Source organism: Sorex araneus, chromosome 5 (assembly GCF_027595985.1).
Source record: "Sorex araneus isolate mSorAra2 chromosome 5, mSorAra2.pri, whole genome shotgun sequence".
In the NCBI taxonomy this organism is placed as follows: Eukaryota; Metazoa; Chordata; class Mammalia; order Eulipotyphla; family Soricidae; genus Sorex; species Sorex araneus.
In genome coordinates this window covers 98,128,408-98,151,489 of record NC_073306.1, presented here as the reverse complement: position 1 = coordinate 98,151,489, position 23,082 = coordinate 98,128,408, and the positions used below count along the sequence as shown (strand labels likewise).

General features: G+C 44.2%; 1 protein-coding gene across 3 annotated transcripts in view; it reads left to right on the top strand.

Moving 5' to 3' along the window:
* Positions 1 to 23,082, top strand: part of PIGL (phosphatidylinositol glycan anchor biosynthesis class L) — an 80,624-nt gene that overhangs the window by 44,549 nt on the left and 12,993 nt on the right. For all 3 annotated transcript variants that reach the window (XM_055140190.1, XM_055140188.1, XM_004616303.2), the window contains exon 3: positions 10,037 to 10,127. In XM_055140190.1, the coding sequence (XP_054996165.1) occupies positions 10,037 to 10,127 (91 nt within the window). The remainder of the gene's footprint in view (positions 1 to 10,036; positions 10,128 to 23,082) is intronic.

Here is a 23,082-nt window from a genome sequence, read left to right as displayed (position 1 = left end):
GAGCAGGCACCAGTAAGTCTCCATTCGTCCCTGTCGCATGCAAGTGTAGCATGCAAGTATTGCCCTTTTGGAAAACAATATGGATGATTCTCAAAAAATTAGAAATTGAGCTTCCATTTGACCCAGCAATACCACTCCTGGGAATATATCCCGGAGAGGCAAAAAGGTATAGTAGAGATGATATCTGCATTTCTATGTTCATTGCAGCACTGTTTACAATAGCCACAATACTTGTAGCATGCAAGTATTGCCCCAATACGCCATTGGCTACACTTTCAGGATCAGGGGAATGAAGACTGTCATTGTTACTGTTTTTGGCATATTGAGTATACCACGAGTACCTTGCCAGTTTCTGCCATTAAAAAAAAAGATTTCTAGATTTCTCTGAAGTATGGATTTCCCTAAAGACTTTTAAGTGATACATCTTAGATTATTACAAAGGGGAACTCAAAATAATAACTTAAAAGTAATAACTCAAATGGAGGCATTTTAGGGGTCATGTGTGCTCACTAGTCGAGCGCCTGCCACATAGACCAAGGACAGTGAGTAGGATTCCTCTGCACTGCCCACATGCCTGAGCACGATCCATGTGGTTCAGCCATTGAGATCCCCTATGACACAGTGAAGTGTGTGATATTCATTGCATGACAAACAAATGTGTGTAAGCACCATGACTAAGTGTGTGTCGCCACCAAGTGTGTGACCCACAGCCATTGCAACCACAAATTGGGTCTTTTTGGGGGGGGGGCAGGGGACACAGGCAGGCTCTGGGCTTATCCTGACTCCACATAAGAATCCCTCCAGGTGATTCTCAGGAGACCAGATGTGGTGCCAGGGATCAAACTATTGTCAGCCACATGCAAGGCAAGTACTATAACCCCTGTGTTATTTCTCTGACCACAGACCTTTTTTTTTTTTTTATTGAGTCACCATGTGGAAAGTTACAAAGTTTTCAGGTTTAAGTCTCAGTTATACAATGCTGGAACACCCATCCCTTCATCATTGCACATATTCCACGACCAAGAATCACAATATAGCTCCACCCCGTCCCCCCACACCCCTAGCCCCCCCCATACCCCTAGCCCCCCCACTGTGTAACTGATAAATTTCACTTTACTTTCACTTTGATTGCATTCAGTATTTCAACAAAACTCACTATTATTGTTTGGAGAGTCTCCACCCCTAAAGTCGGACCTGCTGAAAAGGAAACATTTGATAATTTGTTTTCCATTGCTGAGAATGAAGAGGTATGAGGTCAAGTGGCCACACTTAGCAGCCTCACGGTTTTGGGTTTCTGTATTTTAGTATTTTAGTAACTAAATCCAGAGAAATATCTGCCAGAAATTGCATCACTGCCAACTTGTACTTCTCAGTTATATTCCACATATGAGTGCTATCTTTCTATGTCTGTCTCTTTCTGACTCATTTCACTCAACATGATACTTTCTATGTTGATCCATTTATATGCAAATTTCATGACTTCATGTTTTCTGACAGCTATATAGTATTCCATTGTGTAGATGTACCAGAGTTTCTTTAACCAGTCATCTGTTTTGGGGCATTCTGTTTTTTTCCAGATTGTGGCTATTGTAAACAGTGCTGCAATGAACATAGAAATGCAGATATCATCTCTACTATACCTTTTTGCCTCTCCGGGATATATTCCCAGGAGTGGTATTGCTGGGTCAAATGGAAGCTCAATTTCTAATTTTTTGAGAATCATCCATATTGTTTTCCAAAAGGGCTGAACCAGTCGGCATTCCCACCAGCAGTGAAGGAGAGTCCCTTTCTCCCCACATCCACGCCAACACCGGTTGCTTTTGTTTTTTGGGATGTGGGCCAGTCTCTGTGATGTGAGATGATATCTCATTGTTGTTTTGATCTGCATCTCCCTGATGATTGGTGATATTGAACATTTTCTCATCTGCCTCTCAGCCATTTGGATTTCTTCTTTGGGAAAGTTTCTGTTCATTTCATCACCCCATTTTTTGATCGGGTTGGCAGTTTTCTTCTTGTGGAGTTCAACCAGTGCATTGTATATCCTTGATATCAACCCTTTATCAGATGGGTACTACGTAAATATCCTTTCCCATTCTGTTAATTGTCTTTGTACTTTGGTCACTGTTTCTCTTGAGGTGCAGAAGCTTCTTAGTTTGAGATAGTCCCATTTATTTATCTCTGTTTTCACTTGCTTGGCCAGTGGCATGTCAGCTTTGAAAGAACTTTTTTTTTTTTAACTAAAAATAATGAATATATTGTGGCCGGAGCCATAGCAAAGTGGGTAGGGCATTTGCCTTGCACACAGCCGACCTAGGTTCAATCCCCGGTGCCCTATATGGTTCCCCAAGCACCACCAGAGTAATTCCTGAGTGCAGAGCCAGGAGTAACCCCTGAACATTGCTGGGTGTGACCCAAAAAAAAAAAAAGAATATATAAGACCATGGAATTGCAGCACAAGTAAGAAAACCGCAGAGATTGTATGCTGTTGGGCTAGCTTGATGTGTGCATGTGACAAGTGGTCCCGCCAGAACTTCTCCTTTAGTGGTTACTCTGCTTCACCTGACCCTTGAGCCTAAGATTACTTCATGGACCAGAATGACTGCTTCATGGGGTTGAAGCAATAGTCAGCAGGAGGGGCATTTGCCTTGCACACAGCCAACCCAGGTTTGATCCCTGGCATCCCACATGGTCCCCGGAGCACCGCCAGGAGTTATTCCTGATTGCAGACTGAGAATAACCCCTGATCATCACTGGGTGTGACCCAAAAAATAAAAAAAAATCTAGGCATAGTTTAAAAACTCCAGCTAGCTTGAAGAGAGACAGCCCAAAGAAAAATGGGACAAAGTTTGTTCATCAACTGTGACTTAGGGACACATCTGACTCATAACACTTCTGTTACATTCTACTAGATGTTTTTCTAAAAGGCAGAAATATTAATACATCAGAGACTGAAAAAATTACTATGTGTGTGCTGGAGAGATAGTATAAGGGTAAGGCACTTGCCTTACATGTGACCAATCCTGGTTCTATCCCCAGCACCACATGTGGTCCCCTGAGTACTACCAGAAGTAATGCCTGAGCACAGAACAGGAATAATCCAAAGCACTATTGGATGTCACCCCTAAACAAAGCAGAAGAAAAAGAGTTATTACTTAAACTTATTTTTTTAAGTTATTACTTAAAAGAGTTATTACTTAAAAGTCTTGAGTTGTTTAGGGTCAAATTTTAGGCTAACCACAACTCAAATGCTGGAGCCATAACACAGCAAGTAGGGCATTTGCCTTGCATATGGCTGACCTGAATTTTATTCCTGGCACCCCATAAGGTCCTGCAAGCCCAGCCATGAGTGATACCTGAACTTAGAGCCAGGAGTAAGCCCTGAGGACAGCCAGGTGTGGCCCCAAAGACAAAAACCAAACCAAAAAAAAAAGCAATTTGGCACAAAGGAGTCACTTTTCAACCTTTATGTTTGATGTTTTCTGCATTTAAGAGAAGTGGGACCCAGTAGGATACCTTCCTTCCTCTTAATTTCATACTTTTTTCTTTTTTCTTTTTATTCTCTCTCTGTTGGTTTTTGTACCACACCTGATTGTGCTCAGGGCTTGCTCTCAACGGTCACTCATAGCGGGCTCAGAGGACCATATGGAACGACAGGGATTGAACCTGGGTCAGCCACATGCAAGGCAGTCACATACCCACCATACTCTCTGTCTGGTCCCAAGGTAGGAGTTTTAGGCTACCTAGAGGCAGTGATCAGCCTAAATAGTCTATCAGTCATGCTTCAATAGTGGTGTCTCAATAAAAACTGTGAAAACCAGAGCTCAGATGACACATGCTGGTCCGCAGTTCTCCAGGAAGGCATCAGGTGTATCTGGGATTATCTCAGTCTTACTGAATATGCAGCTCATGTCATGTCACGTGGTGAGCAGAGACCTAGCCCTTGGGTATTTTGTTGCCCTACCTTATGATTTCTCTGCCACATTCCCTTCTGCTGACACTGAACTGCTTTTTCACATGCAACACAGTATACTTAGTGGGTCTAGCTCTTAAGCCTCGCCGTGCCTCCCTGCTGGGAGCCTTGAATCCTGCTTGCCAGCACTGGCCTCCTACTGTCCACAGTACCCAAACAACTAGTGGATTATTGCCTTCCACAGGGCTGGAGAGCTGGACTGCCTAGCTAGTGAGAGACAGGGGGACAGTTCTTTCTCTGAAGGCTTAGGGACAAGATTGAGCAGGTGGAAACGGGTATCTATTGAGCACCTGTTATGCACAAGACATTTCCAGATACTTGTGTCTATGCTCTGAACCAACAGAAACAACATTTCCCTGGCATCTTTGCTAAGGGATGTGTGTAGGTGTGTGTGTGTGTATGTGTGTGTGTGTATGTGTGTGTGCGCGCGCCCATGCTAGACATGTGCTTGTCTACTGTGTCACATTCCTTTGAGTGAGTTTTTGACAGGTATGTCCAGTAGGTGGCAATGACGGAGACTGGAAGGTTGAAGGACAGAGAAAAACAGGGTGTTTTCCCTCCCTCCGTCCATCTCAGGCAGTACCTCTGGCAGCAGCCGAATAGAACTCCAGATTCTGCCAGTTCAGGTTCCTTCATCTCCCCCACTCCACCCAGCATGGTGTTCCCTCTAGATGTGACAGCGACTTCTTGCTATTGCCAATCTCTAGAATTTGTCCTCTCAATTCATCTCATCAGTTAGGTAAACAATTCCCTACATTAAATTCCTTCTGAAATGAACTGTAAATAAAAATGTGAGTCAGGGAGGGGATGAGGTTCCTTGGTACAACGTGTTCCGTGGCCAAGAACTTCCCCATCCTCCCTGGTGGAGGAACGAAGAGACAGGCCATTTAATCAAATGGCCCATTTGATCAAAAGCTGAACAGCATAATTATAGAATTTTGAAGGGTTCAAGGTATAGGAGATGTAGGGTAGATGTAGGTATAGGGGTGATTGATCATTTACGGAGGCAAGTGTTTTGACAGAGGCAATTCTTTTGGGGGCTTTAACTCAAGGAAATGCTCTGTCTGAGACTATTCTGAGAAATTCTTTCAGGGGCGACAAGTCTCCATATTGTTCTTCTCTTTCCCTTACTGCTAGTACACATTAAACAATTAAGTTTGCTTCTTATAAATATTTGTAGTTGTTTGGATAAACACTGTAAGAAATATAGATTAAAAAACTTAATTCTCTGAACTCTGAGGGCAAGAGATTATTAAAAGCCAGCTAGACTCTTACCGTAAATCCCAGACTAGGTCCTCAGGCTGATTTAGCTTTTCCTACACCATGGGATTATGTATCTTTGCTTGCTTCAAGACTGTGCTTTATGCTTTCTAACTGTCCCATCAATGCCGGGATATCTTTGCTGCTTGCCCCAAAAGAAGTCCCTCCATAGGACCCAGCTTTTGGGGGTGTTAGGAACGTGGAAACTGAAGCCTGAGTCTTTTAATTATGATGGGTGCCCATTAGTAGATATATTACAGAATCAATTAACTCCCAAATATTAGGGGATAGCACTAATATGTTTAAGCAAAGAACATTGCTCTATAGTAAAATATGAAAAAGTTATAGGGAAAAGAGAAAAGCAAATAATTCATTACAGATATAAAGTTCAGAGTCACTAGAAGTTTTGACACTGTAACCAAGGCGGACTTGGGGAAGTTAGTAGCAAATGGAAGGAAAGGTGAAACAGAGGAAAAGTTACAGGTAAACTCAGGATTAGGAGTGTCAATAAGAGGAAAAGGGGCAATTCACTGATGAAGCCCAAATTGCTTAAGCTTCATATCCAAGAATAGTCATTTTCATTTTCATACCTAGATCTAAACAGGTAAATGGCTAATGCTATCTTCCTGACCCCTAATTTTTTTCAATATATTTTTCAATTTTTTTTCAGTGCCAGCCACACCAGTGGTGCATGTTTGGGGTGAAGGTGAGGAAGGGGAAGCCGCTCCCACGCCACTCCCATCAATCTCAGCCTTGGAGCAGGGGCTTGATGGCTTTGTGCTTGGGGCTAATGGTATACTTCAGGCCTCTCCAGGTCATGCTCAGCAGTTCTAGGGGGTCACCAGTATGACACTCAGAAGGAGTTTGATCCCTGGCACCACATGGTACCAGCAGCACTGCACTCAAGCAGGGCTTTGGTCCCTGGCACCACGTGGTACCCTGTGCACCACAGGGTGTGGTCCCAATTCCCCCCCCTCCCACCGAATAAACGGGCATGGAGAGATTACAGCAGGCAGAACACTTGCCTGGTACATGTAGCCAACCCAGGTTTGATCCCTAGTATCACATGTGATCCCCTGGGCCCTACCAGGAATGATCCCTGAGCCCAGAGCCAGAAGTAAACCCTGAACACTGCCTGATGTGACCCAAAAAATGGAAAAAAGAAAAATATGTGAAACAGTAGTAGAACGAAGTGCAACAGTTTTTATTTACTCATTATCCCTGACTTGTATATTTCTGGGGCTGGAGAAATAGTACAAAAGATTAAGCACTTGCCTTGCATGTAGCTGACCCCATTTTGACATCACATATGGTCCGTTGAGAACTGCCAGAAGTAGCTCCTGAAAAAATGAAGTCATGAAATTTGCTTATAAATGGATGAACATGGAGAGTATCATGCTAAATGAAATGAGTCAGGAGAGGGACGAATAAGGAAACACAACACTCATTTGTGGGATATAAAAAAAAAAATAGTATGAGACTAATATCCAAGGCCAGGAAAAACAAGGGCCAAGGAGGACTAATTAGTGGTTGGAAGCTTGCCACAAGTGTGTAGGGGGCAAAGGGCAGTTAGGATAGAGAAGAAACCAGTATGACAATAATAGAAATGATCATCATTCTGGACAAGAGCTGAGTGTTGAAAGTACATAAAGGGATATACATGGTAACTTTTCAGTATCTGTATTGCAAACCATAGTGCCCGAAAAGAAAGAGAGAAAGAGAGTATGAGAGGGAGAGAGAGAGAGAGAGAGAGAGAGAGAGAGAGAGAGAGAGAGAGAGAGAGAGAGAGAGAGAGAAGAGAGAAGGAGGGAGAGAGAGAGGGCAAAAGTGCCTGCCACAGAGTCAGACTGGGGACAGGAGGGAATTCCTATTGGTGATAAGGAGTGGACACTGGTGAAGGGATATTGTATGTCTGAAACACAACCATGAATATCTCTGTAACCTTATAATTCATAATGAATCTGTTTTTATTTGTTTTTTTTTTCTTTTTGGGTCACACCCGGCAATGCACAGGGGTCATTCCTGGCTCATGCACTCAAGAATTACCCCTGGCAGTGCTCAGGGGACCATATGGGATGCTGGGATTCGAACCCGGGTCGGCCGCGTGCAAGGCAAACGCCCTACCCGCTGTACTGTCACTCCAGCCCTATGAATCTGTTTTTAAAAAATAAAAAAGAATGTTCTCTGATGATGGACTGGAGTGATAACACAGCAGGTAGGGCGTTTGCCTTGCATATAGCCGACCCAGGTTCATTCCTCCATCTCTCTGAGAGCCTGACAAACTACCGATAGTATCCCACCCACACAGCAGAGCCTGGCAAGCTACCCGTGGCATATTCAATATGCCAAAAACAGTAACAACAAATCTTACAATGGAGACGTTACTGGTGCCCGCTCGAGCAAATCGATGAACAACAGGACAACAGTGCTATAGTTCTCTGATATGATAAATGGAAGATAACCATGAACTTTCCTACTCTTGAATTCATCTGTCAGCACTTCAAAATTTTCTTTTAAAAAAGTAGTCTTAGCCAAGTACTACGCTACCTTCTCTATTAGATTAATTTTCTATCTTAGATGCAGAGAGTCTCTTGCCCTCACACCTGGCTGTCTTTCCCGGGGCCCCTTAGAGGGCATGGGCTCCAGCTTCCCTCCCCACCCCGAGCAGAGCTCCCGGCGGCCGAAGACCACTAGAACCTAGCTACAGCCATTCTGGAGGCCCTTCTCCACACGTTCGGACAGGCCTCATGAATGAAGGTACCGGCAGAGGAACCCAGGTGTGTGTAATCCCATCAATGGCCAACATCCAGAGAGATACTTAAAAGCAAGCTCTCAGAAGCTTCTTTTGTATCTTTAGCCTACTTCTCCCTCTGGGAGAAACTGGCAATCTTCTGAGTTTCCTGCCCACATGGGACAGCCTTGCAAGCTTCCCATGGTGTATTCATATGCAAAATTCAGTAACAAGCTGGATCTCATTTCCCTGACCCTGAAGAGCCCCCAGTGTAACATCATTAGGAGGGCCGAGTAGAGATAGACTTCTAAGATCTCAGGGAAGGACGAAATGAGATGTTACTGAGCCCACCCGAGAAATCGGTGATTAACGGGATTTCGTGATTCGTGATCTTAGATGCTAAGGTTCATGGACTATTATCAGTGTAAGTTTTCAGAATCATGACTTGGTATGTTTTGTGGGTCTGCCAGCTACATACTGGAGGTATTTTCACTCCAAGGTACTTTTCCTTATTTCTGTATCACTTTGCAGGTCTTGTTAAATCTATATTAAACTTCATTCTGGGAAGAATTCTGCCCTGATCCCTCCTCTTTCCCCTTCTGCTTCTCCATCCCCCCGACCTGCTAAACAATCTGTTCTGCTTACTGCAGGAACATTATAAGAACCACACAGAATGGCTTTGAAAAGTATAGAGCTGTCTTCCACAAAAGGCACCATACAAGTTTGGTAAAGCTAGTCTATGACGCAAAGGAACAACTGCTTAAGTTGGAGTGACAGTTAGTGCTGAGGCTTATGTTATTTCTTGCTGAAAAACTTTCATGATGTTCCTTTGGTCCTACTCAAGTGAGTTAATGGCTTTGATCCCATTTAAAGGGATCAAAGCAGCTTGCCAGGTGACAGCTGGTGTCCGCTCTCAGTTGCATTGTGGGTGTTGGCACAAGCCCGGAACTGAACAGTGGTGAATATCTACTTATTCAAGTAGGAGTAATATTCTCAGAAAAGAGGTAAAATTGAGGTCTTAGTATCTTAGTAGGTGATGCCATAAATTTATGCACTAAAAGGAACAGGAAGAATTTTCACAGGTGGGAGGATATGGCATAGCCAGTGGATACAAAAGTAAGCTGCAGGTTAACCAAGCAGAGACCCAATTTCAGAGATCTAGTATGCCCCACTGGCAGTGATGATGGGGTATATCACCGGCTCCCTACTGCTAGAACATTCTGGCATTGCAGTCAGAAAATCTGGGTTCAAATGCAGCTCACAATTTTGTAAGTAAGTCTTCATTGTTGTTTGCATTCTTTCATCTGTAAGGGCTCCTTCAATAGCTGTCCATGAGGTTAAATAAAATAAAATAACATACATTTGTACTTTTTATTAAAGTATTGTTAGTTTTACTCCAAGAAAAGAGAAGTCTTTTCCTGTTTTACCAAAGAACTTTTAGGCATGATTTTCTTTTCATCAGTATGTTCTCGAATGCTTCAGGGTCACCTGGGTCTGCATGAGATCCAGATTGTCTCCCACAAGAATGGACCAGCTCTGGTGACAGGCACCAGCTCTGTCAACACAGGGCAGAGCTACTTCCATTTTCCTCCAGGCTGGTAGTTCCACTTTTCATTTGCTGATCATCTTCAGAATCTACCCCATTTATTTTCCACTTTTCAGAATGAGTTGGAGCCTGGAGTTAATCAACGACAACAACTTTTTTGTGTTTTTTGTGGCCCCCTCTTCCTGCCTTAAGTGAAGAACAGCTCAATGACAAAAGCAGCCACCAAGAGGCTGGGAGAGAAATAAAGCCACGTGCCTTTCTGCCTTATATCCACATCTGTAGTTGGCACCTATATCTCCCCAACTTGTAGACAGAACCTTGTCTCATTCATTCCTTTCCTCAGCAATGAGCACAAAGCTCCAAAAATGTGTAGAGCTGTGCACTGATTTCAAATTGTGTCAGATTTCTTCAACAGAAACCTGGCCTCTGAAATATGACACTTCCTCTCACAACACCAACCTACCTACCACAGCTGAGAGAGAAGCTCCTGCCAGACTCAAAGTGCTGCTCTAACTTTGCTTGCTTTCAGGGACTTCCCAGATGACCCAGGTGTCCATTGGGATACAGAGAGTGTGGCCAGTGTCCTCCTCCAGCATATCCAAGTGAATGGCATCAGCCTGGTAAGGGACACCTTCCGTCGTGCAGATGTGCAGGCCTCTTCACTTCCACTGCTCAGAAGAGGCCCCGGCTGGGGAGTAACTCATGATCATGTGCAAGTGTCAGAGGTGTGAGTCTGATCTCCCACAGCACGTGGGCACGAGGACCTGCTGATGTAGCTCTGGGGGTTAAATTTTTTTTTTATTTTATAAGTTAATTCACAATACTTGATTACATTTAATATTCAAACACCAATCCCACCATCATTACACCTCCTCACCACCAAATTTGGGATGTTTCCATCCCAAACCCCAATACCTGTCCTAATGCAAAGTGTAAGAATATATTTTGTATTGTCTGTAATGAAGAACTGCTGAACATGCTTACAAAAAAATGTTCATATAGGAAACAGTGTAAGATTGTTCTATTTTGGCAGGAGCCATTAAGACATTCTAAAGGATATCATTAACTTGTTAAAGTTTGGGTGATGTGAGCTTTGGTATATATATCTCTGAAAATATATATATATATGCATATATATATTTCCCTCTATTATTTGTTGCCTAATGTCTGATTCCCATCAAATATGGTGTGGTAATTATGGAGAATGGGTAGGGAGTCTCTTATGATGTATTGTGCAGTTGCTTTTGTGGCCGTGCGGTCCAGGAATATGTTCACTCATATGTAAGACTCAGCCCGAGCGTGTGGGGAGCCAGAGCGGCCTTGGACATGGTGGCAGTTGGGTTGTAAAGGTTGGCTGCTGGGGCTGGGCTCCTTGGGGCAGGGAGGGCTCTCACCCACGCCCCTCTGGGGTACCCCGAGTGAAAACAACCTGGCACGGAGTCCGGTGGCATAGCTGTGGGGACCTCATTTTATGTTCCCTTCCGAAAGAAGAAGCTGTGGGATCTCTTTAGGGGTGCATGGATCTCTTTAGGGGGTGCATGGAGAACACCCCCTCCCCCTAAAAATAAAGAGACCCCAACATCCAGTGCTTTCTTTTGTGTTAACTGAAAAACAGTCTCGTTTGTTTGGGGGCCATACCCAGCAGAGCTCAGGGCTTATTCCTGACTCTGCACTCCTGGCCATATAGGGTGCCCGGGATCAAACCTGAGTCAGCTGCTTGCAAGGCAAGTGCCCTGCCCACTATACTATCACTCCGGCCCCCTCACACAGTCTTTATGAGACTGAGAATTGAATTATTAGTGCTCAGATAGAGGCAGATGTTTTTCCAAAGTATCCTCCTAAATCTCCCCATTCCCCACAGCTGTCAAGGCCCCTCAAAGTGCAGCTTTCCAGAAGATGCTGGGACCCTCATTTGTATCGATTTTCACCTTTTACTAAACATGAATTTTCACCTTTTAATAAACGTGAATTTTTTGGTGGGGAGGTGGGCCCTGGGTTTGGGGCCATACCCGGTGATGCAGAGGCTACTCCCAATTCCACACTTGGGAGACCATGGGCTGCTGGAGATGGAACCAGGGTTGGCCACTTCCAGCCCCAGATTCTCACAGATCATATCTTTTCTTTCTCTTTTTGTCTTTTGTTTTTGGACCATGCCCAGTAATGCTCAGGAATGGCGATGCTCAGGGACTATTGTGTGGTGCCAGGGATCAAACCCAGGTTAACTGTGTGCAAGGTAATAAGCACCATACCTATTGTATTTTCTCTCCAGCCCCTTAAATATTATTTTAACTTTAAAGATAAATGTTGTTTTAATTCTTGGTTTTGTGAAGGAAAATGAAGTTTCCAGAAGCTGAATGGTTAGACTGTCAGGAACTACCTCCAAACACCAAGTGGGTCTTGAAACAAAAACAAATCAAGAGAGAGTGAGAGAGACAGAGACAGAGACAGAGAGAATAAGATCATATTCACTACATTGAGAATATTTGGGTCATAAGCAATATTAAAGCATCATACTTACTTGATGACATCGTTCTCATAATGCCAAACATTAGCCAAGCAGCACAAATGCTGACCGACTTCGACCACGAGTGTGGAAAGGTCGGACTGCAGCTGAAACTCAACAAGACGATGCTCATGAAAAATGAACTAGTCCCTAACACTCCATTTGCTCTCAATGGAACGAACACCTCCAAATGCAGCAGCTATGTGTACCTGGGTCGAGAACCCAACGTGAGGAACGACATGGCGCCAGAACGGCACAGGAGGAAGAGAGCAGCGTGGAATGCCTTCAAGAGCATTGAAGAAGTGGTTAAGAGGAAGAAGGACCTCCGACTCTGGGCACATCTTTTCAATTCCACTATTCTTCCTGCAGTAATGTACGCCTCAGAGACCTGGGCCCTACGCAAACAGGATGAGAACGCTATTTGGGTATCCCAAAGAGGAATCAAAAGAGCTATGCTAGGAGTATCACATCTCACTCAAGAGAGAGAAGGAATCCGGAGTTCCGACCTCCATCGATGATCAAGAATCAGGGACGCTGTTCTTTTGCCAAGACCAAAGATCAGATGGGCTAAACATGTAATGCAATTCAGAGACAACCACTGGACTAGAGCTGTTACCGACTGGATTCCATGGGACATCAAAAGACCGCATGGCTGCCCACCAACGAGTTGGTCAGACTTATTCGTTAAAACCCTGAATGAACGGTTTGAGGCTCTTCCTGGAGTGAGCAGATATCATTGGGCTACACTAGCATGCTACAGGGACAAATGGAGACGTTACTGGTGCCCGCTAGAGCAAATCGAATATCAACGGGAAGACAAGTGGTACAAGTGATTTACTTGAGACACAGAATAAATCTGGGAATATTTATCTGGGATCCACTGGACAGGAATATGCCTGTCATCAGTTTTCTTCTTTCCTTTTTATTGGGTGTGGCGGTTGTTTTTTGTTTTTGATTTATTTCTGGGTCACACCTGGTGATGCTCAGAGGACCATTTCCAGTAGTTTGAACCATGATCGGCTGTATGTAAGGCAAGTGTCTTAATCCCTTGTATTATCTCTCCAGCTCAGTGGTTAATTTTAAGGTTATCAGGAATATTTACAGTGGTTAATTTTAAGTGGTTAATTTTAAGGTTATCAGGAATATTTACAGTCCACATCTAAGAGAGTGGAAAGATTGAAAAACAGTAATCTTTTCTGGGGCTAGGGGGGCCACACCCAGAGTTCAAGGGTTACTACTGGTGGTACTCAGGAACCATATAGGATGCCAGATATCAAACCCAGGTCAGCCATGTGCAAGGCAAGCACTCTACTTTGGTATTATTATTACCCAATAATAATTATTGGGTATTATTATTATCCAGTAATAATCTTTCATGTGTTATTCATCCATTTAAGGCCCCCAAATTTAATTATTTTAAAAACTGTAATATTTTGGTTTAAGTTCTTATTTTGGTTTTGGTCTTTTGGGTTTTGGTGCTAGACATGTCAGGGCTCAGGGATGCCCCTAGCTTGGTGCCTGAGGACCAAGTAGTACCCTGAGACTCCTGCCTGCAACACATGGGCTCAGCCCTCAGAGCTGTCTCCCTATATATTTCTTATTGAGCAAATGTGGTTTATAATAATGTTAATGATTCATACATACAGTGTTCATTTACCACAGATACTCAAGTCTTCCTTTACCACTTTCACTTCTTTTTTTTTTAAATTAAGTATTTTTATTTATTTTTTTGAACGAGAAATTCATTGAGTGAATTGACCTTTCCTAGAAGCAGATTTTGTTGTTGGTTTTTGTTTGGAGGCCACACCCAACAGTGCTCAGTGCTCTGTACTCAGGAATTGGTCCTGGTGGGGCCCAGGGAACCATATGTGATGCTGGGATCAAACCTAGATCAGCCAGATGCAAGGCAAGCACCCTACCTGCTCCACTATCACTCCAGCCCTGCATTGATATATTAAAGTATCTGTGTTGTCTACTGACAGAAATACAACTGAAACTTTGCTCCCAAAGGCCACAGTGAATACATGTCTGTCTTAGTAAAGCAGAGAGGCACATGGCATTACCTTCTCCATCTCACCCTTTGCATTGATTTCATTCTCTGTCTGGGAACTATTGGAGGCTCATGTGTCCCAGCATTATCTTCCCAGCAAGCTAAATGTGAAAGCCAGAGGTTTCAGTCCTCTGGCTTAGGAGTCAAATATGAGATTCAAGTCAGAACTTCTCAGGACTACAACCCTAGGGAGGCAGACGTAGCTGAGCCCAGACCTCACCTGCAGCGCATCCCGAGTAGCTGCTCTGTGCTCTTCTCCCTGCTTTCTTAGGCAGCTGTGAACATGCAGGGTTGGATGTGGAAGCTGTCCAGCGCATCATGGAATACTCAGTCGGCTCTCCCCAGCACTGACCTCCCCACCCTGGCTCCAGACTGTCAAAGTCCCTGGGGCAGATTGCCCCTTGTGAAGAGTGACGGTCGTGGAGACACTCAAGATGCCCAAATGACAAGTCTTGCTAATTGGGAACTGGGTAAGACTTCTTTTGAACAAAGATTTAGGCAACTGAGTGGGAGGGACTGGAGTCTGAGAAGACTGTCTGTGCATGTCGCCATCTTCAGCCATGCAAGGTAGCTAACAACCCTTCAGCCCTCATTGTGACACAAAGAAAGGGGGAGATGACAAAATGTAGGCTAAGAAAGAAACCAAGATCTTGGAGAATTTCAAAAGTGATTTAGCCACTAAGTCACTAATTGCATTCTAACAAAGTAATGTTCTCCAGCAGAACTATGGAAATTGCCCCCAATCCCCATGCACTGAAGGCAGTGGGCTTGAATTTGAGACACTCTGGAGACTCGTGTTAAATCCACTCCATGTGGATTCACACCTGCACATCAGTGCTGGCTCACAAACTGATGGTTGGAAACTACTACTCTAGGACCATTGAGTTAAAGGGCCGGCATGCTTGCTTTTTACACTAGGAGCCTGGGTTTGAGCCCATTATATGGTCTTCCTGGCACTGCTGGAGGGGTCAAAAGGGGAAAAAGAAGAAGAAAACCACTGCTCTAGTCTTTTACTGCTGTTGTTAAAGTCCACCTGATCCTGGGGGAGCAGGGGATGGTGGGCTGGGTTGTGGTACTCACACATTTGATTGTGGTGCTCCCAGGGTGGGGTGAGAGGAGCCACATGGAGTACTCGCATACTCCCCAGGACTCACACTCCTTTAGAGGTAACCATTGAACATATTAACTTTCCCAACCTCTGGGCTATTTCAAAATAATTCCTTGTCATCATATTTCATATTTAAATACTTTAATATGTACTTCCAAAAGAGAGAGCGATAGCACAGCAGTAGGGCGTTTACCTTGCACGTGGCCAACCCGGGTTCGATTCCTCCATCCCTGTCGAAGAGCCGGGCAAGCTACCAATAGTATCCTACCCATACGGCAGAGCCTGGCAAGCTACCCATGGTGTATTCGATATGCCAAAAACAGTAACAACAAGTCTCATAATGGAGACGTTACTGGTGCCCGATTGAGTAAATCGATGAGCAACGAGATGACAGTGATACTTCAAAAAGAGATTGACTTTTAAACACAATTATAATTAAATGACCACTATCACAACTGAAATCAATTCATTAACATCAATTTTTGTAGTTCTTTTTAGGCCACATGTGCCAGTGCACAGTGATTCCTCCTAGCTTGGTGCTCACAAGACCATGTGGTGCTGGGAATTAAACCCAGGGCTCCAGCAAGAAACATATATGCTCCAACCCTTTGAGCCAGTTCATTCATATCAGTTTTCCTTTATTTAAAATAATCACGGCAGAGAGTCTCTTCCCCGCACGCCTGTCTTCCCCGGGGCCCCTCGGAGGGGATGGGCTCCAGCTTCCCTCCCCAGTCCGAGCAGAGCTCCCGGCGGCTGAAGACCACCAGAACCAAGCTACAGCCATGCTGGAGGCTCCTCTCTACACGTTCGGACAGGCCTCATGCATGAAGGTACCGGCAGAGGAACCCAGGTGTGTGTAATCCCATCAACGGCCAACATCCAGAGAGAGACTTAAAAGCAAGCTCTCAGAAGCGCGCAGCCGCAAAGCAGCTGCCAGCTGCGCGATATCTTTAGCCTTCTTCTCCCTCTAGGAGAAACTGGCAATCTTCTGAGAGTTTCCTGCCCACATGGGACAGCCTTGCAAGATTCCCATGGTTTCATATGCAAAATTCGGTAACAAGCTGGATCTCATTCCCCTGACCCTGAAGAGCCCCCAGTGCAACATCGTTAGGAGGGCCAAGCCGAGATAGACTTCTTTTTTTTTTTTAATTTATTTATTTTTAATTAGTGAATCACCGTGAGGGTACAGTTACAGATTTATACACTTTTGTGCTCATCTTTCCCTCATACAAAGTTCAGGAACCCATCCCTTCACCAGTGCCCATTCTCCACCACTAGTAAACCCAGCATCCCTCCCACCCTCCCCAATCCCATCTCCCCCCACCCCACCCTGCCACTGTGGCAGGGCATTCCCTTCTGTTCTCTCTCTCTAATTAGCTGTTGTGGTTTGCAATAAAGGTGTTGAGTGGCCACTGTGTTCAGTCTGTAGCCCACATTCAGCCCGCAACACCCTTCCCCCGCATGGCCTTCGACCACATTATAGTTGGTGATCCCTTCTCTGAGTTGCCGTCTCCCCAGAATGTGAGGCCAGCCTCCAAACCATGGAGTCAGCCTCCTGGTACTTATTTCTACAATTCTTGGGTGTTAGTCTCCCACTCTGTTATTCTATATACCACAGATGAGTGCAATCTTTCTATATCTGTCTCTCTCTTTCTGACTCATTTCACTCAGCATGATACTTTCCATGCTGATCCACTTATATGCAAAATTCATGATCTCCTTTTTTCTAACAGCTGCATAGTATTCCATTGTATAGATATACCAAAGTTTCTTCAACCAGTCATCTGTTCTAGGGCATTCAGGTTTTTTCCAGATTCTGGCTATTGTAAACAGTGCTGCAATGAACATATAAGTGCAGATGTCATTTTGACTATACTTTTTTGCTTCTCTGGGATATATTCCCAGCAGTGGTATTGCTGGGTCAAATGGGAGCTCAATATCTAATTTTTTTTTAATTATTTATTTATTTATTTATTTTTTTGCTTTTTGGGTCACACCCAGCGATGCTCAGGGGTTACTCCTGGCTTTGCACTCAGGAATTGCTCCTGGCAGTGCTTGGGGGACCATATGGGATGCCGGGGATTGAACCCAGGTCGGCCGCGTGCAAGGCAAACGCCCTACCCGCTGTGCTATCGCTCCAGCCCCCTCAATATCTAATTTTTTGAGAAGAGTCCATATTGTTTTCCAAAAGGGCTGAACTAGTCGGCATTCCCAACAGCAGTGTAGAAGGGTCCCTTTCTCCCCACATCCTCTCCAACAGTGGTTGCTTTTGTTCTTTTGGATGTGTGCTAGTCTCTGTGATGTGAGGTGGTATCTCATGGTTGTTTTGATCTGCATCTCTCTGATGATTAGTGATGTAGAGCACTTTTTCATGTGCCTTTTGGCCATTCGTATTTCTTCCTTGGGAAAGTTTCTGTTCATTTCTTCTCCCCATTTTCTGATAGGGTTGGATGTTTTCTTCTTGTAGAGTTCAACCAGTGCTTTATATACCATTGATATCAACCCCTTATCTGATGGGTATTGTGTGAATATCCTTTCCCATTCTGTAGATAGTCTTTGTATTCTGGTCACTGTATCTTTTGCGGTGCAGAAGCTTTTTAGGATGGGAGGCATCACCCTCCCCAACCTCAAACTTTACTACAAAGCAGTAACAATTAAAGCAATATGATACTAGAACAAAGGCAGAGCCGTAGAGCAATGGAACAGGGTGGAATATCCCTACACACAACCCCAAATGTATGATCATCTAATCTTTGATAAGGGAGCAAGAGATGTGAAGTGGAGCAAGGAAAGCTTCTTTAACAGATGGTGCTGGCACAACTGGACAACCACATGCAAAAGAATGGGCTTAGACCTCGACCTGACACCATGCACAAAAGTCAGATCAAAATGGATTAAAGACCTCAACATCAGACCACAAACCATAAGGTACATTGAAGACAAGGTCGGAAAAACCCTCCACGATATTGAAGATAAAGGTATCTTCAAAGATGACACGGAACTAAGCAATTTAGTAGAAACAGAGATCAACAAATCGAGATAGACTTCTAAGATCTCAGGGAAAGGACGAAATGAGATGTTACTGAGCCCGCCCGAGAAATCGGTGATTAACGGGATATTGTGATTGTCATTGTGTGTGAAAATAATCACACATTAAATGTGTTCTTATTTTGGATTTGGTTTTATTTTGCTTGGAAAGCACACCAGTGATGCTCAGGGACTAAATTCAGGCCTCCTGTATGTGACAGTCCTTTTCACTATCTCCCCTACTTCTGTTTTTACATTATTTTTATAGTTTGTTAAATCAAGATCAGTTGAAAGAACTTTCCATTTTCTGTTAATCAGCAGCTGCTGGTCCCTCCCACCCCACTGTGCAGCCCCTGGCGCCACACCCAGCTGTGTGTCATATTGGTTGCTCTCCCATGACAGAGAATTGTCTGCATGAAGTCAGCATGGTTTAAAGTTCATGATCTTTCTTCCCTCCTGCCCCTTCCCTTTACCGCTGTTGGCAATGACATGGGTCACACACTTGGTTGCACTGCTTAACGATCACACACTTTGTTATGGAACCAGGAGTCCATACAGCAGTGCTTCTGTGATTGTGCTCAGCAGATAGAAAATGGTGCCAGGGATCCAAGCCATGTGCTTACACGTGGAGGGCAGGCACTCTGCCTCAGCGCCCTCCCTGAGCCCTCCACAGTTTCAAATGGACTGTGAGGGGTGGCAGGGAAAGACCATTAGAGTAGGCAACAGCTACATGAGCAGAGTCCACATCAAACCAAATGCATTAATAAGTGACTAGGAAGATAAGAACAAAAATATTCTGAACTCAAGTTTCTGTCACTCTAAATTGTACTCTGTTCCACTGACCAGTAATGAAAGCAAACAGCAAAACCCTGGGGTTCAGGATAGCACTCTCCTTTCCAGGGGGATGGGCATAGCCATTTTGAAGTTGAGGCAATAGGAAACGTATTCAGAAAGGCACAAGTGAAAGCCCCCCTTTCTCTCTCTCTCTCTCTCTCTCTCTCTCTCTCTCTCTCTCTCTCTTTCTGTCTCTTTCTCCCTCTCTCTCCCCCACTCTCCTCTCTGTTGATGGGCCACACCCTACAGTACTCAGGAGCTACTTGTTGCTCAGAGGTTGCTCCTGGCAGTGCAAAGGGAACCATTTGATGCTGGGAATTGAACCCAGTTTCTGCATGAAAGAATGCACTGCTGCCCACTGAGCTATATCTTTGTTCCTCTCTCTTTTTTAAAAAAGTGTATTCATTTTTGTTCAGGTATCATGATTTATAACAAGATTAATATTAATGTTTTAAGAATACAGTGTTGTGGTGGCCAGAGAGATAATACAGAGGTAAAGAGGCTGCCTTGAAATCAGCAGACCCTGACTCGATCCCCAGCACGATCCCCAGCACTCTCTATGGTCACCTGAGCACAGACAGAGCCAGGAGAAGTCCTGAGCACAGTTGAGTATGACCCCAAAACAAACTCCCCCCACAAAAAAATACAATGTTGGGATATCCACCATCAGAACAGCAACATCCCTCCACTATTGTCATCTCTAAGATCCTTCTCATCTCCATCCCTCTGCCCACTTAGTTCTACAGACAGACTCTCAGGGCCTATTATAATATTTTTTATAGTCCACATATGAGTAAGATCATTAAGTATTTTTCCTTTTTACTTTTTTCACTTATTTTTCTCAGCATTCTATCCTCAAGTACCATCCCACTTGCATCTTTTCTTTTATTTTCAATATTACATCTTTTCTTCTAACTAAGGAATATTCCATTGGGCACACACACACACACACACATACACACACACATCCAGTTATCCATTTTTGAACATTGGGGTTGTTTCTTGGCTATTGTGACTAGCACTGCAGTGACACAAGAGTGCAAAGATCATTTCAAATTAATGATTTTGTGTTTGTAGGGTAGATGCTGGGCTATGAAATTGCTGAGTTATATGAAAATCTATTCTTAGTTTTTTTGAGGTGGAGCTGCTGAACCAGTTGATCTTATTCCTCGTTGATATTATCAATGACGGCATCTTTCCACGTTGCTGCAATAGTACCAAAGAGCTCCCAGTTGGTGGTCATTCTGGGAGTTCTCTTCTTAAACTTAAACTTTGCAGTCCTTTCTCCCTGCTCTGTGAAGTAGAATTTTCCATAAAGGAGACGGTGGTTCGATCCCATTTGGAATTTTGGGACAACAGTGACATCAGTCAGGCAAAACCTTCCATTGAATATGATGTGGTCAGTTTCTTTGTGGAACTATCCACCGGGAGACATCCATGTCCAATGTTTAGATTCAGCCTTCTGGAACTGTGAGTTACCATGGATGGTCTTGGTCAACATGATGAACTCAGACAGTCTCTCACCTTGTTCGTTCCATTCTGTCCCATGGGACCCAATGTGGAGTTCTTCGGGCAACTTTCTCAGTCCTATCTTGGCATTAAAATCACCAACAATGATCTTGTAGAAGGTGTGGTCTTCTTTATAGAACTTCTGCAGCTTCATGTAGAACTTCTCAATTTCTTCTTCATCGTAGTTAGATGTTGGTGCGTAGACAATGAAGATAGAAACTGCCATCAGTGAACCACATCTATTCAAGCATAATCGTCCAATTCAGGTTGTCAGGCATTCAAATGAACTTGGCTCATGGCCAAGTTCATGTTAACAAGGACACCGACGCCACCGATGCCTCTGTTGTCACATGTTCCGAGGAACAGTTCTCCAGTATCGAAAATGGCATGATGTGATTGATGCCTTCTCATTTTGGTCAGAACAATGATGTCATACTTGATATTCTGCGCTTGCACCATCAGGTCCTCTATGGATGCTTCTGATGCCAGTGTATGTGTGTTGAAAGTACAGACAGTCATTTTAGTCTTTCTTTGTTTTGGCAGTCTAGTTCATCCCTGAGATTTTATCAGTCTCTCCTTGCTCATCCTTCTTAATGCTGCTGTATTGGGGGCTCTCTCGGTGTCAGGCAAATGAGCCCATTGTTGTTACTGTTTTTGGGATATCGAATATGCCACCGGTAGCTTGCCAGGCTCTGCCGTGTGGGTAGGGCACTCTCGGTAGCTTGCTGGGCTCTCCAAGAGGGATGGAGGCTCTTAGGGCAGCCTCCAATTGCCCTTACAGGTGTTCCCATGATTCATACCATATTTGAAGCACATCAAATGTGGTGCGAAAATTATGGAAAATGGGTATTAAGTTTGCGGCCTTGCCGTCCGGAAAGCAGCCTGAGCGTGGCGGTGGCTGGGTAGTGGAGGTAGTGGAGGTCTGCTGGTGAGGTATTTATCTGACTCCAGTAGGGTGGGGCATCTGGGTTTGATCCCTGGAGCACCAGAGATTGGAGGAGGCAGACAGAGGACGTTATTTCTGTTATTTCTGGGTCTCGTTGAGCCTGGAGTCCAAGTTTGGAAAGTTCTGCTTTACCCAATTCTGTGGGACTCATGCGTGAGGTTCTGGAACTCATGCGTGAGGTTCGGCCTGAGTGTTCGGAAAGCAGCATGGAGTGTGGTGGTGGAGGTAGTGGTGCCAGAACTGCGCAGGAGGAAGAGAGCAGCGTGGAACGCCTTCAAGAGCATCGAAGAAGTGGTTAAAAGGACTAAGAATCTCCAGCTCCGGGCACATCTTTTCGACTCCACCATTCTTCCTGCACTAACATAAGCCTCAGAGACTTGGGCCCCATGAAAACAGGATGAGAATGCTATTCGGGTATCCCAAAGAAGAATTGAAAAGAGCTATGCTTGGAGTAACACATTCCACTCAAGTGAGAGAAGGAATCTGAAGTTCTGACCTCCGTCGACGGTCAAGAATCAGGGACGCAGGGCTGGAGTGATAGCACAGAGGGTAGGGCATTTGCCTTGCAGGCAGCCTACCCGGGTTCGATTCCCAGCATCCTATATGGTCCCCTGAGCACCGCCAGGGGTAATTCCTGAGTGCATGAGCCAGTGTATAACCCCTATGCATCGCCAGGTGTGACCCAAAAAGCAAAAAAAGAAAGTCAAGGACGCTGTCTCGTTTGCCAAGGTTTACCCGATTGTCAAAAATCAGATGAGCCGGACATGTAATGCAATTCAGAGATGACCCTAGACTAGAGCTGTTGCCGACTGGATTCCACGGGAGGTCAAAAGACCACGTGGCCACCCACCAATGAGATGGTCAGACTTCTTCGTCAAAACCCTGAATGAACGGTTTGAGGCTCTTCCTGTCCCTGGAGCGAGCAGATATTATTGGGCTACACTTGTACGCGACAGGGACAAATGGCGTTACTGGTGCCCACTCAAGCAAATTGAAGGTCAATGGGATGACAAGTGATAAAAGTGAATTTTTTGAGAAATCTCCATACTGTTTTCCACAGAGGCTAAACACAACGACAGTTCCACAAACAGTGAATATGGGTCCCTATTTTGCCACATCCCCACCAGCAGTTTTTCCCTACTCTTTGTGATTGATGTATGCCATTCTCACTGGTGTCGGTGATACCTCATTGTTAATGTCTTTACCATCTGTATGTTTTCTGTGAGGAAATATCTGTTCAGCTCCTCCTTCCTTTTTTGATAGGGTTGTTTGTTTTATTAAGTTTTGTGAGTCATTTATAAATCTTAAGCAGTCATTTATAAATTTTAAGCATAAGATTTATAAATAGTTTTTCCAGTTTTATGATGAGCAAATATTTTCTCTGACTCTGTAAGAAGACTTTTTATTTTGTCATTGTTCTTTCATAGTGCTGAAATTTTTAGTTTGACGTAGTCCCATTTGTTTGTCTGTTTGCTTCTGTTTTCCTACCCCATGACATCAGATCATTGAAGATACCTCTGAAGTCAATATCGTGTAGAATTCTACCCATGTTTTCCTCTATGTATTTTATGGATTTAGGTCTAATGTCAAGATTGATA